The following is a 21,477-nucleotide window of genomic DNA, read 5'->3' on the forward strand; positions in this document are numbered from 1 at the left end:
GAGACAGAAGAGAGAGTAGAGAAAAAAAGTGAGATAAGAGAAAAAAGAGATGGAGAGGAGGAAGAGAGACAAAGAGAGAGAGAGAGAGAGAGAGATAGGAGAGAACCTCATAAAACTGAGGTTCTAAGGGAATAGTTTTCAAAGTTTGTGGCCACATCTTTCAGTGCTATTTATTTAATGTTGTAGCAAACATTTGGCTGTGATCTCCTCCTCATCTGTCCGAGGCTTTAAGTGTGTACGTTTAGTTCCAGGAGAGACTTTTCAGGATTTCCTTAGTATTGCACATGTGATAATTTAATCACCTGCACAGTTGATGATTCCAACACCCATGCAATGCTATGGAAATCCTGAAAACATGCACTGTTGGCGGCCCTCGAGGATTGGAGTTGGGGAACCCTGATATAGACCTTACTGAGCTCAGCGTGCAGGTTTTTTTGTTAGTTTTGCTTTATGTTGTATATTAATTAATATGCTAGAAGTGAGTTGAGTTTTTTTTACCTTAATTTGATTTACTCGATCATTTGATAGCTCTTGGATAAGGTGGAGACAAAACTTTACTCCCGATGGGCTGAAAAACACAATGCTTGCAGGGATACCTTCCTAAAGAAAAGGAATAGAACAGGGTTATATTTGCAAGTGAGGAATCTTTGCCTAGAGCCATTGATTAGAGAGAAGACTGTCATTGTCTACATATGAAAAGTGAGGTGGGTCCCCGATTTGTAAAAAGTGAGTAGGGTTCTTGGTTTGTAAAAAGTGAGGACGGTCTCCGGTTTGTAAAAAGTGAATAGGGTTCTTGGTTTGTAAAAAGTGAGTAGGGTTCTTGGTTTGTAAAAAGTGAGGAGGGTCCCAGGTTTGTAAAAAGTGAGGAGGGTCCCAGGTTTGTATGGTTATTGCTGGACATCCACTGTGGCATGAATCCCAACATTGGATGTCCAGGAGTAGGCGAAAATATATGATCACTTCAATGCTACAAATGGAGGCAGTGCTCCACGAACAGAAGGTTGAAAATGGTGCAAGTCTTTATTCAGCCTGACATAGAGAAGAACGAATGGATGAGCCGGGCCCTAGTTTAGGGGGTACATCAGTGGTCTGTGGCTGCCGGACGGGTGCCCTGTGAACCTCCTCCTAGCCGCGGGAAACCTGGGGCCTCTTCTGATTAGTAGAGCCGGCGAACGTCATGTGTGCGCCACACTGCAACAATGATGTTGTCCTGGGAATTCCAGCAGGTAGGAAGAGAATTCCAAGGCTCACGTCCGGAGGCAGGAATCTATTCGCTCACCTCTACCTAGAATGCAACATTTTGGCTTGCACTATGAAACCTTTCCATGTCTTCATTATCCAAGCCGACACTTTGTATTTCGAATGAATAAAGATTGCCGTTTTCACCGTATTGGAGTCCTGCCTCGACCTTCTTGCAGTATATGCTGGAGGCCTTGCAGGATATTTTTGGCCCCCACTTCTGTGTATTACTTTTAGTTGTTTTTTTCCCCATATATTATCACTAGATATTAAAAATTTTTGATTGCAAAGGGTATTCCAATTACACCAGTCCAAATGCGGGGACCCCCACTGATCACGAGGGTCCCCGGTCTCAATGTAGTAGTGGTTGAGCGTGCACACTGTCGCTCTATAGTCCGTGGGAGTGATGGACATAGTGGGGTGCTGTAGTCGGGAATCATTGTGCCATAAACTTTAAAAAGTAAATGGAGAAGGATCTAGGCACACAAAAAAAATCGTAAAAATTTTCTATAAACATTGAAACTCATAAAAAGTTTGGGGTTCTCCTCCAAAGTTTGTAACTGTGGAAATGGTATGAGGCTTCCGATCTATTCATACGGCATCAGTCCTACGAGCAGCTACTAAGTGTTAATGAACGTGACTTTTACCTGTATTTCAGTACGTTGGGAAACTTGCATAATCGTGCGCAATCCTATGTGACGTGAACTCAATACTGTCAGCAATAGGTCAGGTCAGCCATGTCCTCTCTAATAATCCTGAATCTAACCTTAATCCTTGCATGAAAGCCTTGATGCTTCTACTTAGTAAATTGCTGACACTTGGACGGCTCGTATTGACTCAGGTGTACTGTAAGGAAATGACTGCTGCCGTGTGCATGTGTATATACCGGAGGGAAAAAGCTAATGTATATATAAAGCTGACTAGTTAAAGAGGACTTGTCACCAGATCAGAAATGTCTGGCTATTGTTGTTTTCCTGCTACTCTCCTAGGTATTCTGTCTTTTTATTGTTTTGTTGGTTTTTTTTTTAAAGCAAACCTGTCACCTCGGAAAACACTATTTAGCTGCTTATATAGGGTTAATCTGCAGGTTAATATTGTTACAATGCTGCCCGGTTGCCTCACTGAAAATGCAGCTACTGGGAGAAAATGACCCCACTTCCTCCCAGGAGCTGCCATCTGTCATTCATTGCGGCAGTGTTCCTTGGGTCAGAGAGGTTCAGGATGCAGGATAGAGTTCTCGTCCATTCCACGAGACTGTTTTTTCATATCCTGTCCCCCAGCTTCTACCCGCAGAAGATCTGGTTTCGATCAGGCAATCTCTTCCCTGTTTCACGCAGGGGTGATTGTAGGGTTCCCCCCTTAGAGAGGTTCAAGGGTTTCTATCCAAACCGTTTTGCTATCTCCATGAAGGGCAGCTCAGTGCGGCACATTTTGGATCTAAAGTGACTAAACAAGTGCGCGCAGGTAAAGCGTTTCAAGATGGAGACTCTCCCCTCCGTCATTGTGTCCATCGAAACTGGCAAGTTTCTGTCATTAATAAATATACAGGACACTTACCTGCATGTGCCAATATTTCTGGCTTATCAGCGTTAACTACTGTTCACAGTCAATCAGGATTCATTATCAGTTTTCAGCCCTACCCTTCGAGCTAGCCTCAGTGCCCAGAGTGTTTACAAAGATTTTGGTGCCAAATTATGGCACTCCTTCGTTACAGGGGTATAACAGTGATACCCAATGTGGACGATGTTCAGGTCAAAGCTCCCACTCAATCTCAGAATTTAGAGAGCTTGCATATTGTTTTACACAGCTGCACCAATCTGGGTGGATTGTCAATCGAACAAAATCCATGCTAATTCCCGCTCAGAGACTTCTCTTTCTAGGGATGATTTTCGACACCGCTCAGGGGTCTGTCTTTCTTCTGTAGGAAAAGAGAGTTATTTATCAGTCCTTCATCCAGATATCAAGTCTTCCAGGCAAGTATTCCCTTTGGTCTTGCATGATGGTCTTCGTTCAGATGGTTTCCGCTTTCAAAGCTGTCCCATTCAGCCAAGTTCCAATCCAGACAATTGCAGAGTACTCTTCTAGTACACTTCTACTCTTCTTTTGGGTCAGGTCATTACATGGCATGGTCAGGAGAAGCTTCTCCCGATCAATGTACTTGACCTCAGGGCGATCCATAGAGCTCATCTTCAATGGCAGCATTTACTTCAAGGGCTAACAGTCAGGATTCAGGGAGACAATACACATGTCAGTAGCATATATCAACTGCCAGGGGGGAATAAGAAGTTATTCCGCCAAGTTGGAGGTGACAAGAATTTTGAAGTGGGCAGAGGACAAGGTTCCTCTAATGTCGGCGGTTTACATTACCTTGAGTAGACAATTGGACAGGGGACTTTCTCAGTCATCAGCAACTAGACCCAGGAGAGTGAGTAGTTCACTCATATGTGTTCAATTAGATTTGTCTTAGTTTGGGCATTCAAGATGTCGATCTAATGGCTTTCAGGTTAAACCACAAGGTGCCAAGATTTCTCGCAAGGTCTCAGGACCCTTAAACAGTCAGGTTTGATTCTCTGGCAATAAATTGGTTCTCGCTCCAATATCTTGCAATTCGCCAGTTCTCATTCCTGTATCTCTTTCCACCTCTTCCTCTTCTTCCCAGGCTTCTCAAGAAGATCAGGTTAGAAGGGATTCCAGTAATCCTGGTGGCTCTGGATTGGCCTCACAGGGCCTGGTTCTCAGACATTGTCAACCTTTTAAGTGATGCTCTGTGGCCTCTTCCGAAACGCACAGACCTTTTCTCTCAGGGTCTGTTCTACCACCACAATTTACAGTGGCTTGCTTTAACGGCATGGCTGTTGAAGCTACGATTCTGAGGAGATCAGGCCTCTCAGAGTCAGTTAGTCAGACCATGACTAAGGCGCAAAAGCCTCCTTAACATTGTATTTACCATCGCACGTGGAAAGCTTACTTCCGCAGGTGCCAGTCTACGTTTAATTCTCCAATGTCCTTTTCCTTGCTGACACTGTTTTAATTTTTTTTTCAATTCGGGCTATAAGTAGGGCTAGTGCTTAATTCACCTAAAAAAGGCCATGATTCCTCCCTGGTTATTTTGTTCCAAAAGAATTTGGTTTCTTAGCCACAGGTCAGGACTTTTTTCTAGGGAGTGGCACATATCAGGCCTCAGTTTCGGCAGCACCTAGAATCCTGGGATCTTAATCTAGTTTTGGAGGTTCTTCAGTTTTCTACTTTCTAACCTATCAGGGAGATACAACGCTTGTATTGTCCCCAAAGGTGGCTTTTCTTATAGCCATCACTTCCATTAGAAGTGTTTCAGATTGGTGGTGATTTCTTGCCGCTCCCCCTACCTTGTTCTTCATCAAGATAAGGTGGTGTTAAGACTGGTTCCGACCTCCCTGCCTAAGGTCCTTTTCACCTAAATGAGGACATTGTCTTACTTACTTTTTGTCCCTCGCCATCTCATCTGATGGAAAAAAGGCTACATAGTCTAGATATGGCTAGGGCTGTACATTATTATTTGTCGGCTACCGCCCCTTTAGGTTGTCTGATTCCTTATCTATCCTGCCAAATGTACCCTGCAGGGGTCAGGCCGCCTTCAAGGTGACTATGTCTCGCTGGATCAAAACAAACATTACGCAGGCTTATAAATTGAAGAACAGGGTTCCCCTTATTAGCATCAAGGCGCATTGTACGCAAGTGGTGGGGACTTCCTGGGTGGTTTGTCATCAGCATTGGGCTTCCTGGGCGGTTTGTCTTGAGGGATCGGCCTTACAGCTCTGTAAGGCAGCTATCTAGGCATCACTACATATCTTTTCTAAATTTTGCAGGGACCATACCTTTTCTTTGGCCAATACAAGATTGGGCAAGAAGGTTTTACAGATTGTGTAAATACTATCTTCCGCTTGAGCTTCACAACTTCTGTGATTTCAACAGAATATTTATCTTCTGTTTTTCTACAACCTACGGACAAGCTTCTGCCAAAGAACACCAAGAAAAGTAGATTTTTGGTACTCACCGTAAAATATGTTTGTCGTTAGTATTCATTGGGGCACACCGCTCCTGCTCATGTGGTTTAGTCGGACATGTGTTTATGGTATTCTTTTTCTTTACCTTTTGTTGCTTCTCCTACTGTTTTCTGACTAATCTCCAGCTTATCCAAACAAATTTATAAGGGTCACCACACAACAGAACTTCCAAAGATTCAAATGACCCAAGATATCATCAACATTACATTTTTATTTTTAATTAAACATACGTACAAAGGTCAGGGACCAGAAGGGCGAGGTATAGTTTGCTGGAGGGGCGGGGGAGTGTTAGCTTCCAGGTGGCAGCAGACTATCTCGGGGTTCTGTGTCCCCAATGAAGACTAACTAGATTTTACGGTGAGTACCAAAAATCTCCTTTTTTACTTAGCACAGACACATAGAGCCCCCTCTCCCAAAAAATGGAAGGAATCCTGATTACATGTCACTGGAAGTATCTGGAACGTGGTTGAACTGGGAGTTGGAGGCCCATAGAAAACTGCCCTTTGTGCCCCTCCTATCAAAAGAAGGGGATTTTCAAAAGCAGATACCCTCCCCCCTCTTAAATATTTTAGCAGTTTGCAGACAGTAGATGTCCCTCAGCAGGAATTATTTTGGAAATAATAAAGCGAGAGTTTAGATTATGCGCCTCCAAGTAATCGTTATAGACCTTCTGATTAAATTTAATAGAATTCAGCAACTATTCCCTTAGTCATTAAAAGAGATAAACCATGAGCAACAAAACAAGCACTGACAAAATTGATCTGGAAATGTAAAGTCTTACAAAGCACAGCAGCGGAGTATATATATATATATTTTTTTATGAGGAAGTAAAACTGGAACATTTATTAGGACTTGTAACGCTGCACCGTTAACATGAATACCTTGGTGAAATAATCTGTCAGAGAGGATCGTATATCGGGATGCTGGGCCGTCTGATAAACAGTAATGCTCTCCAGAGGTACATCTGTAATTAGAAAATAGAAATGTATTTCTATAAAACAGGCCAGGATATTACAAAGCCTTACACCAGCAATTTCACACAATGGAGATGACGGCCTCAGCCATGTATGCCGCGTTCTGGCCGCTTTACGGAGGTTTTCAGAATACTATAAACTGTTTGTGGTGGTAAGGAAAGGCTTCACAACTTTTCGAAAAGTGAGAAACCCCCTAAGGAGGTTGTTCAGCGGGTATTAGTTTTTAAAGAGTACTAGTAAAAAAAAAGAAAAACGTAAGAAGCGGTACTAAAATGCATCAATCTGCCACACACAATAAATACAGACTTAAGTCGGACAGGCCTGATACCAATCTGATATCTATGGAGGCAGCGGTATTCTAAAGGAGAACACAGAAGCCCTGAGCCGAGTGTTCTGGTGTATGGCGATTCGGCTAAGTTTGCCAATGGTTGAATGATCAGTTATCTAATGTGTATGGGGGTCTTTACTCGTCCCCATGTGGCTTTTACTTCCATGTCATAGCTAAACACAGTGGACATAGATGGAAGATGTCAATCACTGGGTATCCGGTGCAGGCATCTATTGGCTCAGTTGGCATTCCCTGCTATTTCCGGTACGTTGAGACCAAGCTATCCGCTGCAGCCAGCTATTGGATCAGTTGGCATTCCCTGCTATATCCGGTATGTTGAGACCAAGCTATCCGCTACAGCCAGCTCATTTCCTGTATGTTGAGATCAGGCTACCCCTGAAGCCAGCTATTGCTCAGTGGACATTAGCTGCTATTTCTGTCATGTTGAGACCAGGCTATTTGCTGCAGCCAGCTTTTGGTTCAGTGGACATTCCCTGCTATTTCCGGTATGTTGGGACTAGGCTATCTGCTACAAACAGCTTTTGGCCCAGCGGGCATTCCCTGCTACTTTCGGTATGTTGAGACCAGGCTATCTGCTGCAGCCAGCTAATGGCTCAGTGGGCATTCCCTGCTATTTCTTGTTTGTTGGGACCAGAGGTAAAGACCAGCAGGGACTGGTTAAGCATTAGAATAAGACCTGTGGGAAATCGGTGATGATGGGTATCACTTCCCATCTTTTACATCAATCGGAGACCTTATAAAGATAAAATATCAGCTGGAAAAGTGCTTTAGACCAGGTGTGAAGACCTGAATACACAGTATCGAAAGTCAATATTGCCCAATTGGTGACTTGGGTGCCACATGTGGCTTCCAAACTGTGGGTACCTCTAGAAACATTTGCACATTAGTATGGTCAAAACAACAGGGTCTATTATGAACAAAAGCTTATCAATAGGTCAAATGTGTAAGAGGATTCTGCACCTTTTAGAGTTGGTGTGAATCGATTCGCAGGAGCCGGGCCATCCGCCAGGTCAGTCATCTGTGGCCACCTCTTACCTGACGGCATCTGCAGCTCTTCTTTTGATTATCCAGTCTGGTGGAAAGTTACATGTAACTCACGCTGCAATAACAATGACGCACCAAACTGGCTAATCAAAAGAAGAATTGCGGATGCCATCAGGGAAGAGGCGGTTCTCAGGGCTCCAGTACAGAAGCCACTTATTATGGACGTGGCTGATGGGATTGATTTTCATCAACTCTATTCCTTTTTTAATTTTTAGAGTGGATCGTTTCCAACAAAAATTTGGAATATCCAAAATAGCAGTTGCACTCAAGTAAAGGGAAGGAGAAAAAACAAGAACTTAAATTATGAACATTGGAATATGAATACGCATTATTGCCAAGAAAACATGATTTTTTTTTTAAACTATGAGTTACTTATTAAATAAAAGTGGCCAAATTTACTTGTGCCCAGATACCACGTCAAGGTATTTTTTCTCCTTCCCTTTACTTGAGTGCAACTGCTATTTTGGATATTGCACGTCATGTTCAGTATGCACCGGTTCAGACCACGAGATTAGGAAGTGCCGGCAATTTTTCTAGTTTAACAAAAATTTGGACACCGCCATAATGATCTGGTATGACGTGAACTGGAGCTGTCATTCAATGGGATCCTTTACGGAGTGCGGCTCGTTACAGTACACACACCTATGCTGTGTCTTACTTTCACATGTCCGTAAAAGATTTCCATGCATTGCAAGGGAACAATGAAGTTTCCTATTCAATGACTGCAAGCAGAGATCTTAAATACAATAATTAATACAGAAAAAAAATTAATCAATTGTATAACTTTCTATTTCTTGAGACTGTAAAACGGCTAACAATCCATTTTCTTCTAAAAATAAGGAGAACGTCTTCTTGCAGATACTCACTTTTCTCCTGAAGTTTTTTGGGAAGAACTTCCCTTTTCAAGGAGCCGCATGGAAACAGGATGGGGGCAGAGTAAGAGATTTGCTCTGAAAAAAAAATAAAAATAAAAAAAAAAGACTGAAAATCATCAAGAAGTGCGGCAGGGACATACAATAATTGCAGAAAAGATTGTAAGGATATGCAGAGGGAAGATAAAGGTCCGATTTTCGGGGGTCTGAGAACATCTTAATCCCTCGATATCTTCTTATTGATGATGGGATTGAAGGGAGAGGCATGGTCGAAAATATATATTGTTGCTCCATTCATGTCTATAGACTGACGGAGATGGAGAAGAGCTGTACTTGGCTATCTCAGTGTGACACTGAATCAAGTGGTCATGTATAGAGAGAAAGAATGAAGGGATCAGTGGGATCCAAGGAAATTAAAGGGACTCTGTCAGCAGATTTCTGCAATGCAGCCTGAAGACAGCATGCTGCAAGTGTTAAAACAGAGACTTCAGTCTGACCTCTGTTATCTCAATGTCTTTTTTTTTAGCAGCAATGTTAGCTTAAGCCTCTTATCTTTATCATTAGTGGATCTCAGCAGTCGTAAGTTGTAGCCCACGTCTTATTTTTTTTAGTTTTTGGGCAAAAAAAACACAAAATAAAAAAAAACCAATGGCTTCCCTGGATTTTCTATTACCAGTGAAGGTAACACCAAGCAGTGGGGGTTCGCAGCCAGTAGCTGCTTGGGTTACCCTTAGCTAGCAATAGAAAATGCAAATCAATTTAAATCAATTTAAAAAAGCAACGTGGGCTTAGTCATATTTTTCTATGCTAGGTACAGCAGGCAGGTACGGGCTGCCCCCAACCCCCAGCTGCTTATTTGTACCCAGCTGGGAAGCAAAAATATAGGGAAGCCTTTTTTTAATTAGTTCATGAATTTTATAAAATAAAAAAGAAAAAAAACATGTGGGCTTCGCTAAATTTTTGTATCCAGCCAGGTACAACTAGGCAGCTGGGGACTGGAATCCGCAGCACAGGGTGGCCCAAGCTTTCTGGCCCCCCCCACTGCGAATTGCAGTCCGCAGCCGCCCCAGAAAATGGCGCTTTCATAGAGGCGCCATCTTCTGGACGCTGTAGCCAACTCTTCCAGCGGCCCTGGTGGCGGGTGGCACGCTGGGTAATAAGGGGTTAATACCAGCTTTGTTTTACCAGCTGATATAAAGCCCAAGATTCTTAATGTCATGCCAATTTGACCCGACCATTAAGAATCCCCAATAAAGGGTTAAAAAAACAGCACCACACAGAGAAAAAATACTTTATTAGAAATAAATACACACAGACACACTAGGTACTCCATGTTTATTACTCTCTCTCACCCCTCCACGATCCTGGTCTTCTGTCTTCTTCAACCTGGCACGGTGTCTTGGGACTGCATGGTTTCCTCCGATCAGCTGCCCTCCTCTTCTGTTGTGACCGCGCGCCCTTGCGGTCATAAGAGAGCAGAGGATGTGAGGGCGCATGCGCCGCCCTCTCAGTCAGTAGATTAGAACAGCAGGGGGTAAGGCGGGCTTTAAAAAGATGGCGCCGGAGATAAGCGCTATGCGCAGCCACCAACTCCGACGCCATGTTACTGAAAAGAAAAATTAGCATAGAGCCAGAGAGAGGGAGGAACAGGTGGCATGGGGGGGGGCGGTAATCATGTGCATAACCCATCCGGATATTATCTACTTAGTTCAACTGTGAATCAAAAAGCTGCCGAATTTTTAAACTTCACTTTCTTGCATTTGAAAGCCTAAATATCTGAGCTGCCCACTAATGGTATGTAGATAATCAGCCTGCCAGTATAGCACTGGCTTTACCTTATATACAAAAATCATCATGTTTGGTTTCCTTTAATGTAAGTTTAATCTAAATCACTTAAAGGGAACAAAAAAGCAGGTTTTTGCCCTATAAACTAAAGGTAGGGCCATAATGGTGCTAGGATACTGATTAAAATTATACCTTTAGTTGCAAAAATTCAAGGTTTTATTGCAGAATAATCCTTGTTCAAGCCTTCAGAAATGAGGTCATTGGTGTACGGGAGGTGCTTTGTGGGTTGGGTCCTCTGTAATCATTCCTCCTCCTGCCGTGCCTCCTTTTCTTTCTTTAAATTTTGTGCTGACGCAGTTACCGCTGTTGGTGATGTGTGCGCACTGCTATTGTGACGTTGTCTTCAATAAAATGGAACTGGAATCAGTGCATGCATGTACCACGATCTCCACCACCATTTTATTGTAGACACTTTGGAGACGACTATGAGCAGCGGCGCCGCATGTGCAGATTGAATTTTTTTTTCATCAGCGCATGCGCCACCAACGCAGCTCATAGTCATCTCTACAGTGTCCTCAGTAAAATGGTGTCGGGGATCGCGGTACACGCGTGTGCGGATGCTGGCGCCATTTTATTGAATAGCAATGCACACGTGCCGCCAACGGCGGTAGTGGCGGTCGTGTGAAACTTTAAATATATATATATATATACTAGCTGTACTACCCGGCTTTGCCCAGGTTAATAACTGCTGTTAACAAAATAGCGTGTATTAACAAAAATGTATTCTGCACACAGAAACCACAAAACAAATAGATAGAAATGTAATTATAATGTCTGTCTTCCCCTCTGTATATATCTCTCCGTCTCTCTCTCTCTCTGTCTGTCTCTTTCCCTGTCTGTCTCTGACTCTGTCTCAGTCTGTCTCAATCTCTTTCCCTGTCTATCTGTCTCTTTCCCTGTGTCTGTTTCTTTCCCTGTGTCTGTCTCTTTCCCTGTCTTTCTCTTAACCTGTCTCTCTCTTTCCCTGTCAGTCTGTCTCTTTGTCTGTCTCTTTGTGTCTGTCTCTTACCCTGTCTGTGTCTGCCTCTTTACCTGTCTGTCTCTTTACCTGGCTGCATTGTGACACGCCAACATTCCATTTAAGGGCGTGGCTGCGCATTCTTCTGAAGTTCTGGCTGCACTGTGACTCCCAGCTCCATTCGCTTTAATGGAGGCAGGCTTTGTGGTGAATAACTGTAAAGCGCAGGATTAAAATTTCCCCTCAAAACATAGCCTATGATGCTCTTCGGGTCCAGAAGTGTGAGTGTGCAAAATTTTGTGGCTGTAGCTGCGACGGTGCAGATGCCAATCCCGGACATACATACACACATACATACATACACACACACACACACACACACACACATTCAGCGTTATATATATACTAGCTGTACTACCCGGCTTCGCCCGGGTTAATAACTGCTGTTAACAAAATAGAATGTATTAACAAAAATGTATTCTGCACACAAAAACCACAAAACTAATAGATAGAAATGTAATTATTAAATTGTTGCCTATATTAACCAATCAGAGCTCAGATTAATTAACTATAGCAAAATAGAAGCTAAGCTGTGATTGGTTGCTATTGGCAGCCTGATAAATCTCCAGGCAACAGAAAGCCCTCCCCCCTGACAGTATATATTAGCTCACACAAACACATAGACAAGTCATGTCACTGACAGCTGCCGTATTTCCTATATGGTACACTTGTTGTTCTTGTAGTTTGGCTGCTTATTAATCAGATTGTTATTTTTGAAGGATAATACCAGACTTGTGTGTGTTTAGGGCGATTATGTGGTGAGGTTGGTGTATGTGTGGTGAGATGTGTGCTGAGGTTGGTATATGTGTTCAAGCACGTTTCACTTTTTCCCCATTATGTAGATAGGGGCAAAATTGATTGGTAAATTGGAACGCATGGGGTTAAAATTTCGCCTCACAACATAGCACCCGGCGCTGTCCGGGATAGTAACTGTCTCTCTGTTTCTCTCCCATTCGCTGTCTGTCTCCCCCTCTGTATATCTCTCTCTCTCTCTTTGTCTGTCTCTTTCTCCGTCTGTCTCAATCTCTTTCCCTGTCTGTCTATCTATCTCTGTCTCTTTCCCTGTCTGTCTCTTTCCGTCTCTTTCCCTGTCTGTTTCTTTGTCTGTCTCTTTCCCTGTTTTTCTCTTTCCCTGTCTGTCTGTTTCTTTGTCTGTGTCTGTCTCTTTGTGTCTGTCTCTTTCCCTGTCTGTCTGTCTCTTTCCCTGTCTGTCTCTCTCTTTCCCTGTCTGTCTCTCTCTTTCCCTGTCTGTCTCTTTCCCTGTCTGTCTCTTTCCCTGTCTGTCTCTTTCTTTGTCTGTCTCTTTCTTTGTCTGTCTGTTTCTTTGTCTGTCTGTCTCTTACTCTGTCTGTGTCTGCCTCTTTCCCTGTTGTCTGTGTCTGTCTCTTTCCCTGGCTGCATTGTGACACGCCAACATTCCATATAAGGGCGTGGCTGCGCATTCTACTGAAGTTCTGGCTGCACTGGCTCCCAGCTCCATTCGCTTTAATGGAGGCAGGTTTTTTGGTGAATAACTGTAAAGAGCGGGGTTAAAGTTTCCCCTCAAAACCTAGCCTTTGACGCTCTTCGGGTCCAGAAGTGCGAGTGTGCAAAATTTTGTGGCTGTAGCTGCGACGGTGCAGATGCCAATCCCGGATATACATACATATATACACACACACATTCAGCGTTATATATATATATATATATATATATACAGTTAGGTCCAGAAATATTTGGACAGTGACACAAGTTTTGTTATTTTAGCTGTTTACAAAAACATGTTCAGAAATACAATTATATATATAATATGGGCTGAAAGTGCACACTCCCAGCTCCAATATGAGAGTTTTCACATCCAAATCGGAGAAAGGGTTTAGGAATCATAGCTCTGTAATGCATAGCCTCCTCTTTTTCAAGGGACCAAAAGTAATTGGACAAGGGACTCTAAGGGCTGCAATTAACTCTGAAGGCGTCTCCCTCATTAACCTATAATCAATGAAGTAGTTAAAAGGTCTGGGGTTGATTACAGGTGTGTGTTTTTGCATTTGGAAGCTGTTGCTGTTACCAGACAACATGCGGTCTAAGGAACTCTCAATTGAGGTGAAGCAGAACATCCTGAGGCTGAAAAAAAAGAAAAAATCCATCAGAGAGATAGCAGACATGCTTGGAGTAGCAAAATCAACAGTCGGGTATATTCTGAGAAAAAATGAATTGACTGGTGAGCTTGGGAACTCAAAAAGGCCTGGGCGTCCACGGATGACAACAGTGGTGGATGATCGCCGCATACTTTCTTTGGTGAAGAAGAACCCGTTCACATCAACAACTGAAGTCCAGAACACTCTCAGTGAAGTAGGTGTATCTGTCTCTAAGTCAACAGTAAAGAGAAGACTCCATGAAAGTAAATACAAAGGGTTCACATCTAGATGCAAACCATTCATCAATTCCAAAAATAGACAGGCCAGAGTTAAATTTGCTGAAAAACACCTCATGAAGCCAGCTCAGTTCTGGAAAAGTATTCTATGGACAGATGAGACCAAGATCAACCTGTACCAGAATGATGGGAAGAAAAAAGTTTGGAGAAGAAAGGGAACGGCACATGATCCAAGGCACACCACATCCTCTGTAAAACATGGTGGAGGCAACGTGATGGCATGGCCATGCATGGCTTTCAATGGCACTGGGTCACTTGTGTTTATTAATGACATAACAGCAGACAAGAGTAGCCGGATGAATTCTGAAGTGTACAGGGATATACTTTCAGCCCATATTCAGCCAAATGCCGCAAAGTTGATCGGACGGCGCTTCATAGTACAGATGGACAATGACCCCAAGCATACAGCCAAAGCTACCCAGGAGTTCATGAGTGCAAAAAAGTGGAACATTCTGCAATGGCCAAGTCAATCACCAGATCTTAACCCAATTGAGCATGCATTTCACTTGCTCAAATCCAGACTTAAGACGGAAAGGCCCACAAACAAGCAAGACCTGAAGGCTGCGGCTGTAAAGGCCTGGCAAAGCATTAAGAAGGAGGAAACCCAGCGTTTGGTGATGTCCATGGGTTCCAGACTTAAGGCAGTGATTGCCTCCAAAGGATTCGCAACAAAATATTGAAAATAAAAATATTTTGTTTGGGTTTGGTTTATTTGTCCAATTACTTTTGACCTCCTAAAATGTGGAGTGTTTGTAAAGAAATGTGTACAATTCCTACAATTTCTATCAGATATTTTTGTTCAAACCTTCAAATTAAACGTTACAATCTGCACTTGAATTCTGTTGTAGAGGTTTCATTTCAAATCCAATGTGGTGGCATGCAGAGCCCAACTCGCGGAAATTGTGTCACTGTCCAAATATTTCTGGACCTAACTGTATATTGGGATATCTTTGGGAGATCAGGACTACTTGATTGGCTGAAATGCTGAAAAATGGCCAAATAGGCCGACATTTCCCATGTGTATGGGCGGCTTACATGACCAGTAGCCATAAAAAGATTAAGGGCTGCAGAAAATGGAATTTGTTTTTGCTCTTCTGTATTATTTTCATTTTTTTTGCAGACATACATGTTAAATAATCAGCGTAACGCAATAATATACATTCATGGACACCAGTAATTTATAATCCATGCCGGACCATGAGAAATATCAACGACAAGAGAAAACATGACTATATAATGTATCAAGGAGATAATTATATATATATATATTATTACTGATCTCCTTAAGAAGACAGACGTTCCCCTTTCTCCTTTGTCTAGCTGTTACATCCCGCACATCCACATTTCCTTTGATCTTCACAGCCTCAAACATTTCACGTCGTTTTGCAGAAGGATCAGCAAAATGGTCTATTTAATGTGTGTGATACATTTGTGGATGATGAATGTTAGAAGCGGATCTCGTAGTAAATTATAGCTTTCCCTTTACTGATCTCAGGCAGAAGGAAAGAAAAACTGCTTGTCACTCCATGAAATATTGATAAATGTGTTAAAATGTGGAAATTCAATTTATTTCTTTATGTGGTAAACTTTGTACTGATCTGAAATCTTCTGTACAGCTGATAAAAGTCCTAGTTGCCTGCAGTTACCACTAGAGGGAGCTCACTTCACACATACAGTATTATCTGTAGCTCCCTCTAGTGGCGACTGCAGGAAGCCAGAATTTTACAACTGATTATAAAAACCAACACAGAACTTTGGAACAGATATATTGTTTAATTAAACAAAATAAAGATAATCCCTCTTCTCTGATTAAAAGGACATTTTTCAGTGTTTAATATTAGTGGCTTAACCTTAGGATTGTTCATCAATATTGGATTGCTGTAGTACAGACTCCCAAAAAAACCATTAACAACAGATTGAGGTAGCCACAATCAGTGGTGTAACGATCCCGGTCACAGAGGTTGCGACTGTGGTGGAGGTGGGCCCGCCAATACCAATGCCTACTTCACCTGGATGTGCGACTGAGGACACACATTCAGGTGAAATGCATTGTAATGCAGAAACAAGTTGAACCTCTGCACCGCAATACACGCCGCCAGCCAGAGGTTGGCAGTGGACGTCGGCGTGTGAAGCATGTGCATTGCATAGCAGTAATGTCATGTTGGCTACAGAAGATGACACCATGTGTCGTGGGTACGGGGGAAAGTGAGAAGAATGTTTTTGTTTTTCTTAAACATTAGAACACAGCGGAAGGTTGGAGGACATATATACAGGATGGGCCCAGGATGGGGGACATATATACCTGCAAGGGGCCCAGGATGGGGGACATATATACCAGGATGGGGGACATATAAACCAGGATGTGGGGACATATATACCTGCAAGGGGCCCAGGATGGGGGAAATATAAACCAGGATGTGGAAAATATACACTAGATCCCAGGACGGAGAACATATAAACTAGGATGAAATACATAAAAACTTTGAAGGGCCCAGGATGGAGGCTATATATATCAGGATGAAGCCCAGAATGGGGGACATATATACCAGGAAGATAAACATACATACCAGGATGGGGCCATATAAATCAGGAAGGGGCCCAGGATAGAGAACATATTAACCAGGATGGGATACATTGAAACTTGAAAGGGACTCAGGGTGGGGGACATATATACCAGGATGGGAGACATCTACACTAGAAAGAGGCCCCGGGTGGAAACATATAAACCAAGATAGGATACATATAAACTTGGAAGGGGCTCAGGATGGGGTACATATATACCTGGATGGGGGTCATCTATACTAGGAAGAGGCCCAGGATAGAGAACATATCAACCAGGATGGGATATATGAAAATTTAGAAAGGGCCCAGGATGGAGGACATATATATAAGGATGAGGCCCAGAATGAGGGACATGTATACCAGGATGGGGAACATATATACCTGGAAAGGGCTCAGGATGGAAAATATATAAACCAGGATGGGGGACTTATATATCTGTAAGGGGCCAATGATGAGGGGACATTAATACATAATGAAAGGGGGGGGGGGACACAAACATTTATGTTTTATTGGATTTAGAACGCTATGAGGGCTCATACATCTGATTAACTTGTGGAAGGGGGGAAAACAGGTCCAAATTTTGCAGCAGGGCCCATTGGACTCTAGTTACGTCACAGGCTGTAACACTTCAGAGAGCACAGTATGCTTTTTATTTTTTATTAGGCACAGTTCAGTACACATTAGAGCAGCCGTACCTGGTACTGAAGCTCAGTCCCATTCACTTAGTGTAAAATTAGGACGGAGTAGCAGTGCGCTGCGGTACTAGGTACAGTGAATACAAAATGTATAGAGCTTGAACAAAACTAACCAGTGTAAACTAACTTTTGCTAAAAACACATGCATTTAAGACAGAAAATTATCAGCAATAGTGGACAACCCCCTTTAAACTCACACATCAGTTAAAAAAAGTGAATGCAGGGTTTTGCAGAAGGATCAATTAAACAAAAATCCACAGGAGCATTAATATACTATAGACAGCAAAATCCACAGGATGCCATCAATTCTGCAAAGGTTCCACCCCCTACTGCCCCCCACCCCACCAAATAAATTGGATAGTGTGAACCCTTGTGGGAATCACATAACATATTTGCAAAGTAGTAATTTTTAAAATATTATTTACAGCTGCCATGCAAAATAATATGTCTCTATGGTAACAAACGTCAAGCAAGCCTTGTTTAGTTGTGAGTTACTCGTTTCCATTTGACCCCGTTTTATTTCCTATAGCTGAGCCAGAAGAGGGCGAAAAAGTGAGCAACAGCTCTGAGGGATCAGTCTAATAGGTGTCACACAGTGTTTGGCTCTAAACTCGCCGAGTGTCATGGCGGCATCAGACCCGGTTCAGACTACAGACTCTGATACTCAACACTACGTTTTCTCTGGTGCTTTTGAGCTGCATAGGCAGGCCCTGGCTTCGACCAGCTGTGTGCTCATTAGTGATCAGGCAAGCAGGAGTTAATTTCTGCTAGCCAGCTGCTTACCTTTTGGATCACATGTTGCAGGAGACCCTTGCCAGTTACCCCCCCTGCTTTTTTAAGATGGAGGAATCTGTCTTCCCATGCCAACTATAGCTTTTGCTAATCCGATCCGTGTGCTATTGTATTCTAGTTGTTGGTGATATACTGCGTGTTGCTTGTTGTGCTGTGGAAATTCTCTCATCGTCTCATTATTTCCTCCCTGCTCTTTATTAACGCCTTATCATATACGGTCTTTTATCTATGTGCTAGCTGTGTGATAGAGGTTTGGTTTCCCCATTTTTCCATATCTGTGGGTTCAACCACTCCTGTCCTGGTCCTCCCATAGGGTTGGGGAGATGGGGTATTAGATCAGATTAGATAAATGCTGTTCAGGAGCAGGGTAAGGAAGGCAGCCCAGACATCTTCACCATCAGCGGTATCTCTGGGATCAGGGACAGCTAGGGCCCCCTAGCCTAATGCCGGCGTCACACGGTACGATATATCGTGCGATCTGTCGGCGGGGTCACAGAACTCGTGACGCACATCCGGCATCGTTAGAGATGTTGTACTGTGTGACACCTCCGAACGACGGTGAACGAGCAAAAATACTCACCTTATCGTTGCTCGTTGACACGTCGTTCATTTTCAAAATGTCGGTCCTCCTTCTGTGCTCCGGTTGTTCAGAGGCAGCACACATCGCTATGTGTGACACCCCGGGAACGACGAACACCGCTTACCTGCGTCCCGACGGCAATGCGGAAGGAAGGAGGTGGGCGGGATGTTACGTCCCGCTCATCCCCGCTACTATTGGCCGGTGTGACGTCGCTGTGACACCGAACATCCCTCCCCCTTCAGGAAGAGGATGTTCGCCACCCACAGCGAGGTCGTCCGGGAGGTAAGTACGTGTGACGGGGGTTTAACAACTTTGTGCGCCACGGGCAACTAATTGCCCCTGACGCACAAACAACGGGGGTGGGTATGATTGCTAGAATGTACCGTGTGACGCCGGCATAAGGCTCAGTTTAGGATCTCCGATCCCCTATTATACCCTCACACCCGTGACAACAGTTTGTTTGTAGTCCGTAACCATTGAGACACATCAGTCTGTAAGGAGACAGCAAACATAAAATAGTAGGATAAGGATTTAATTAAAACTTTCCAAATTGGTTTTATTTCTCCACTTTGAAACGTACTGGAAGACCTAGGATACAAAGACTGTATATATTCTGGATTGAGTTGCGCAGGTTGTGAGATATTATGACTGTGTTCCACGTGAAGAACAAAATCCAAAGTGAAAAGTTCACTCTGTCCTTTAATATCCAGCGAGACGCAAGAGTCTAGTAACACTCTTTATTCTACGTATACCCGGGACGAGAGGGGAAAACTTCGCACCGCAGCCTCCCAAGGATGAAGAATCTCAATCTTAGCCGGCGAACATTAAAAAAAAGAGAACTAAAATCTTTTCTTTTTTTTCTGATTCAACTTCTTCAAAGACGGCTTTGAAGTTTGCAAGAAGAAACGACCATAACGGCACAAATGGAGACATTCAGAGACCTGCATTTTATGTCATGAGAATATAGGAAATTAAATCAGTTGGACTTGACGTAGTTGCTGGGATGGTCCCTCAACTCTCTGAGATCGGCACATTTCTCCCCATGTTAGTGTATTAAAAAAGTGGGACTGCTTTCTTTCAGAAACAGCGCCACCCCTGACTATGGGTTGTATCTGGTATTGCAACTTAGCCCCATTGAAGTGATGGAAGCCGAGTTGCCATACTATGCAAAATCCATTATCAGGTTTAGCGTCGTTTTGGGAAGGAAGCAGTCATGTTTTAAAAAAAAAAATAATTTACGTCTTTTTTTGTGGCTTCATCAATTTACATTTTTTTATGTTTTTTTTTTTTGCTTGCAATATTTGTATATATGTTAAACAAAGAGAGGGTCTATTTTTTTCAATTTTTTTAGTATAAAATTCCACAAATACACTACAGTTCAAAAGTTTGGGGTCCCCCATCCATGAAAAATCATACTTTTATTTATCAGATGAGTTGCATAATGAATAGAAAATATAGTCCGGACAGTGACGAGGTTAGAAATAATGATTTTTACTTGAAATAATAATTTTCTCTTCACACTTTGCTTTCATCACACAACGCTCCTTTGCAGCAATTCCAGCTTTGCAGACCTTTGGCATTGTAGCTGATAATTTGGTAATCTGGAGATATTTCGCCCCGTGCTTCCCTCTCTCCCACAAGTTGGATTGGCTTGATGGTCACTTTTTGCGCACCATACGGTCAAGCTGCTCCCACAACAGCTCTATAGGGTTGAGATCTGGTGACTGGGCTGGCCACTCCATTACAGATAGATACCAGCTGCCGGCTTCTTCCCTAAATAATTCATGCATAATTTGAGGTATGCTTTGGGTCATTGCCCTGTTGTGGAATGAAATTGGCTCCAATCAAGCGCTGTCCACAGGGCATGGCGTTGCAAAATGGGGTGATAGCCTTCCTTATTCAAAATCCCTTTTACCTTCTACAAATCTCCCACTTTACCAGCATCACAGCAACCCCAGATCACTACATTACCTCCACCATGCTTGACCGAAAGCAAGCTTTCGAGACATCTCAGGTCTCTTCCTCAGGCACCATGCCTGAAGAAGAGACCTGAGATGTCTCGAAAGATTGCTTTGTAACATCACTTTATTTTATTTTAGTTAGCCATTAAAAGGTATCACAAGATTATAATTTTGTTCCTCTCACTGAGAACATACAATCAATTAGGTCAAGAAACACTTTTGGCAAGCATTATGTTTTTTTTCCCCTGTAAGACTAACATACAGTCTCCTAAACAATGAGCTACTGCAGATGCACAGATCATGTAATTACAGTAACAGGATTGGAGCAGGAAGCCCCATTGCAACTTCCAAAACGGTATAGATGGCGTTTTTGCACAATTAAGAAATCATGTCTGCCTTTTCCATGGAGAGTTTGGCTGTGTCTGGCGGCAGCTGCTTGCTCCAGTGCAATCTCCATGCAGCGTCTGACTCAGCAAAGATATCCAGAAACCTCCTCCCCTGTAGATCTCCATGCAGCTGCTGACTCAGCAAAGATATTCAGAAACCTGCTCCCTTGTGGATCTCCATGCAGCTGCTGACTCAGCAAAGATATTCAGAAACCTCCTCCCCTGTAGATCTCCATGCAGCTGCTGACTCAGCAAAGATATTCAGAAACCTCCTCCCCTGTAGATCTCCATGCAGCTGCTGACTCAGCAAAGATATTCAGAAACCTCCTCCCCTGTAGATCTGCATGCAGCTGCTGACTCAGCAAAGATATCCAGAAACCTGCTCCCTTGTGGATCTCCATGCAGCTGCTGACTCAGCAAAGATATCCAGAAACCTCCTCCCCTGTAGATCTCCATGCAGCTGATGACTCAGCAAGGATATTCAGAAACCAACTCTCCTGTAGATCTCCATGCAGCTGCTGACTCAGCAAAGATATTCAGAAACCTGCTCCCTTGTGGATCTCCATGCAGCTGCTGATTCAGTAAATATATTCAGAAACCTGCTCCCTTGTGGATCTCCATGCAGCTGCTGACTCATCACGAGACATCAGAAACCTCCTCCTCTGTGGATCTCCATGCAGCGTCTGACTCAGCAAGGATATTCA

The 21,477-nt window shown here is 43.2% G+C and overlaps 1 protein-coding gene across 1 annotated transcript in view; it reads right to left on the minus strand.

Annotated features, from left to right (window-relative positions):
- UROS (uroporphyrinogen III synthase) overlaps positions 1–21,477 on the minus strand; it is a 70,365-nt gene that overhangs the window by 3,712 nt on the left and 45,176 nt on the right. Inside the window, exons 6-8 of the mRNA XM_075352248.1 lie at positions 8,516–8,599; positions 6,164–6,246; positions 499–600 (exon numbers count right to left, since the gene is read on the minus strand). Coding sequence (XP_075208363.1) covers positions 499–600; positions 6,164–6,246; positions 8,516–8,599 — 269 coding nt within the window. The remainder of the gene's footprint in view (positions 1–498; positions 601–6,163; positions 6,247–8,515; positions 8,600–21,477) is intronic.

The sequence above is a fragment of the Anomaloglossus baeobatrachus genome, chromosome 5, assembly GCF_048569485.1.
Source record: "Anomaloglossus baeobatrachus isolate aAnoBae1 chromosome 5, aAnoBae1.hap1, whole genome shotgun sequence".
NCBI lineage: Eukaryota > Metazoa > Chordata > Amphibia > Anura > Aromobatidae > Anomaloglossus > Anomaloglossus baeobatrachus.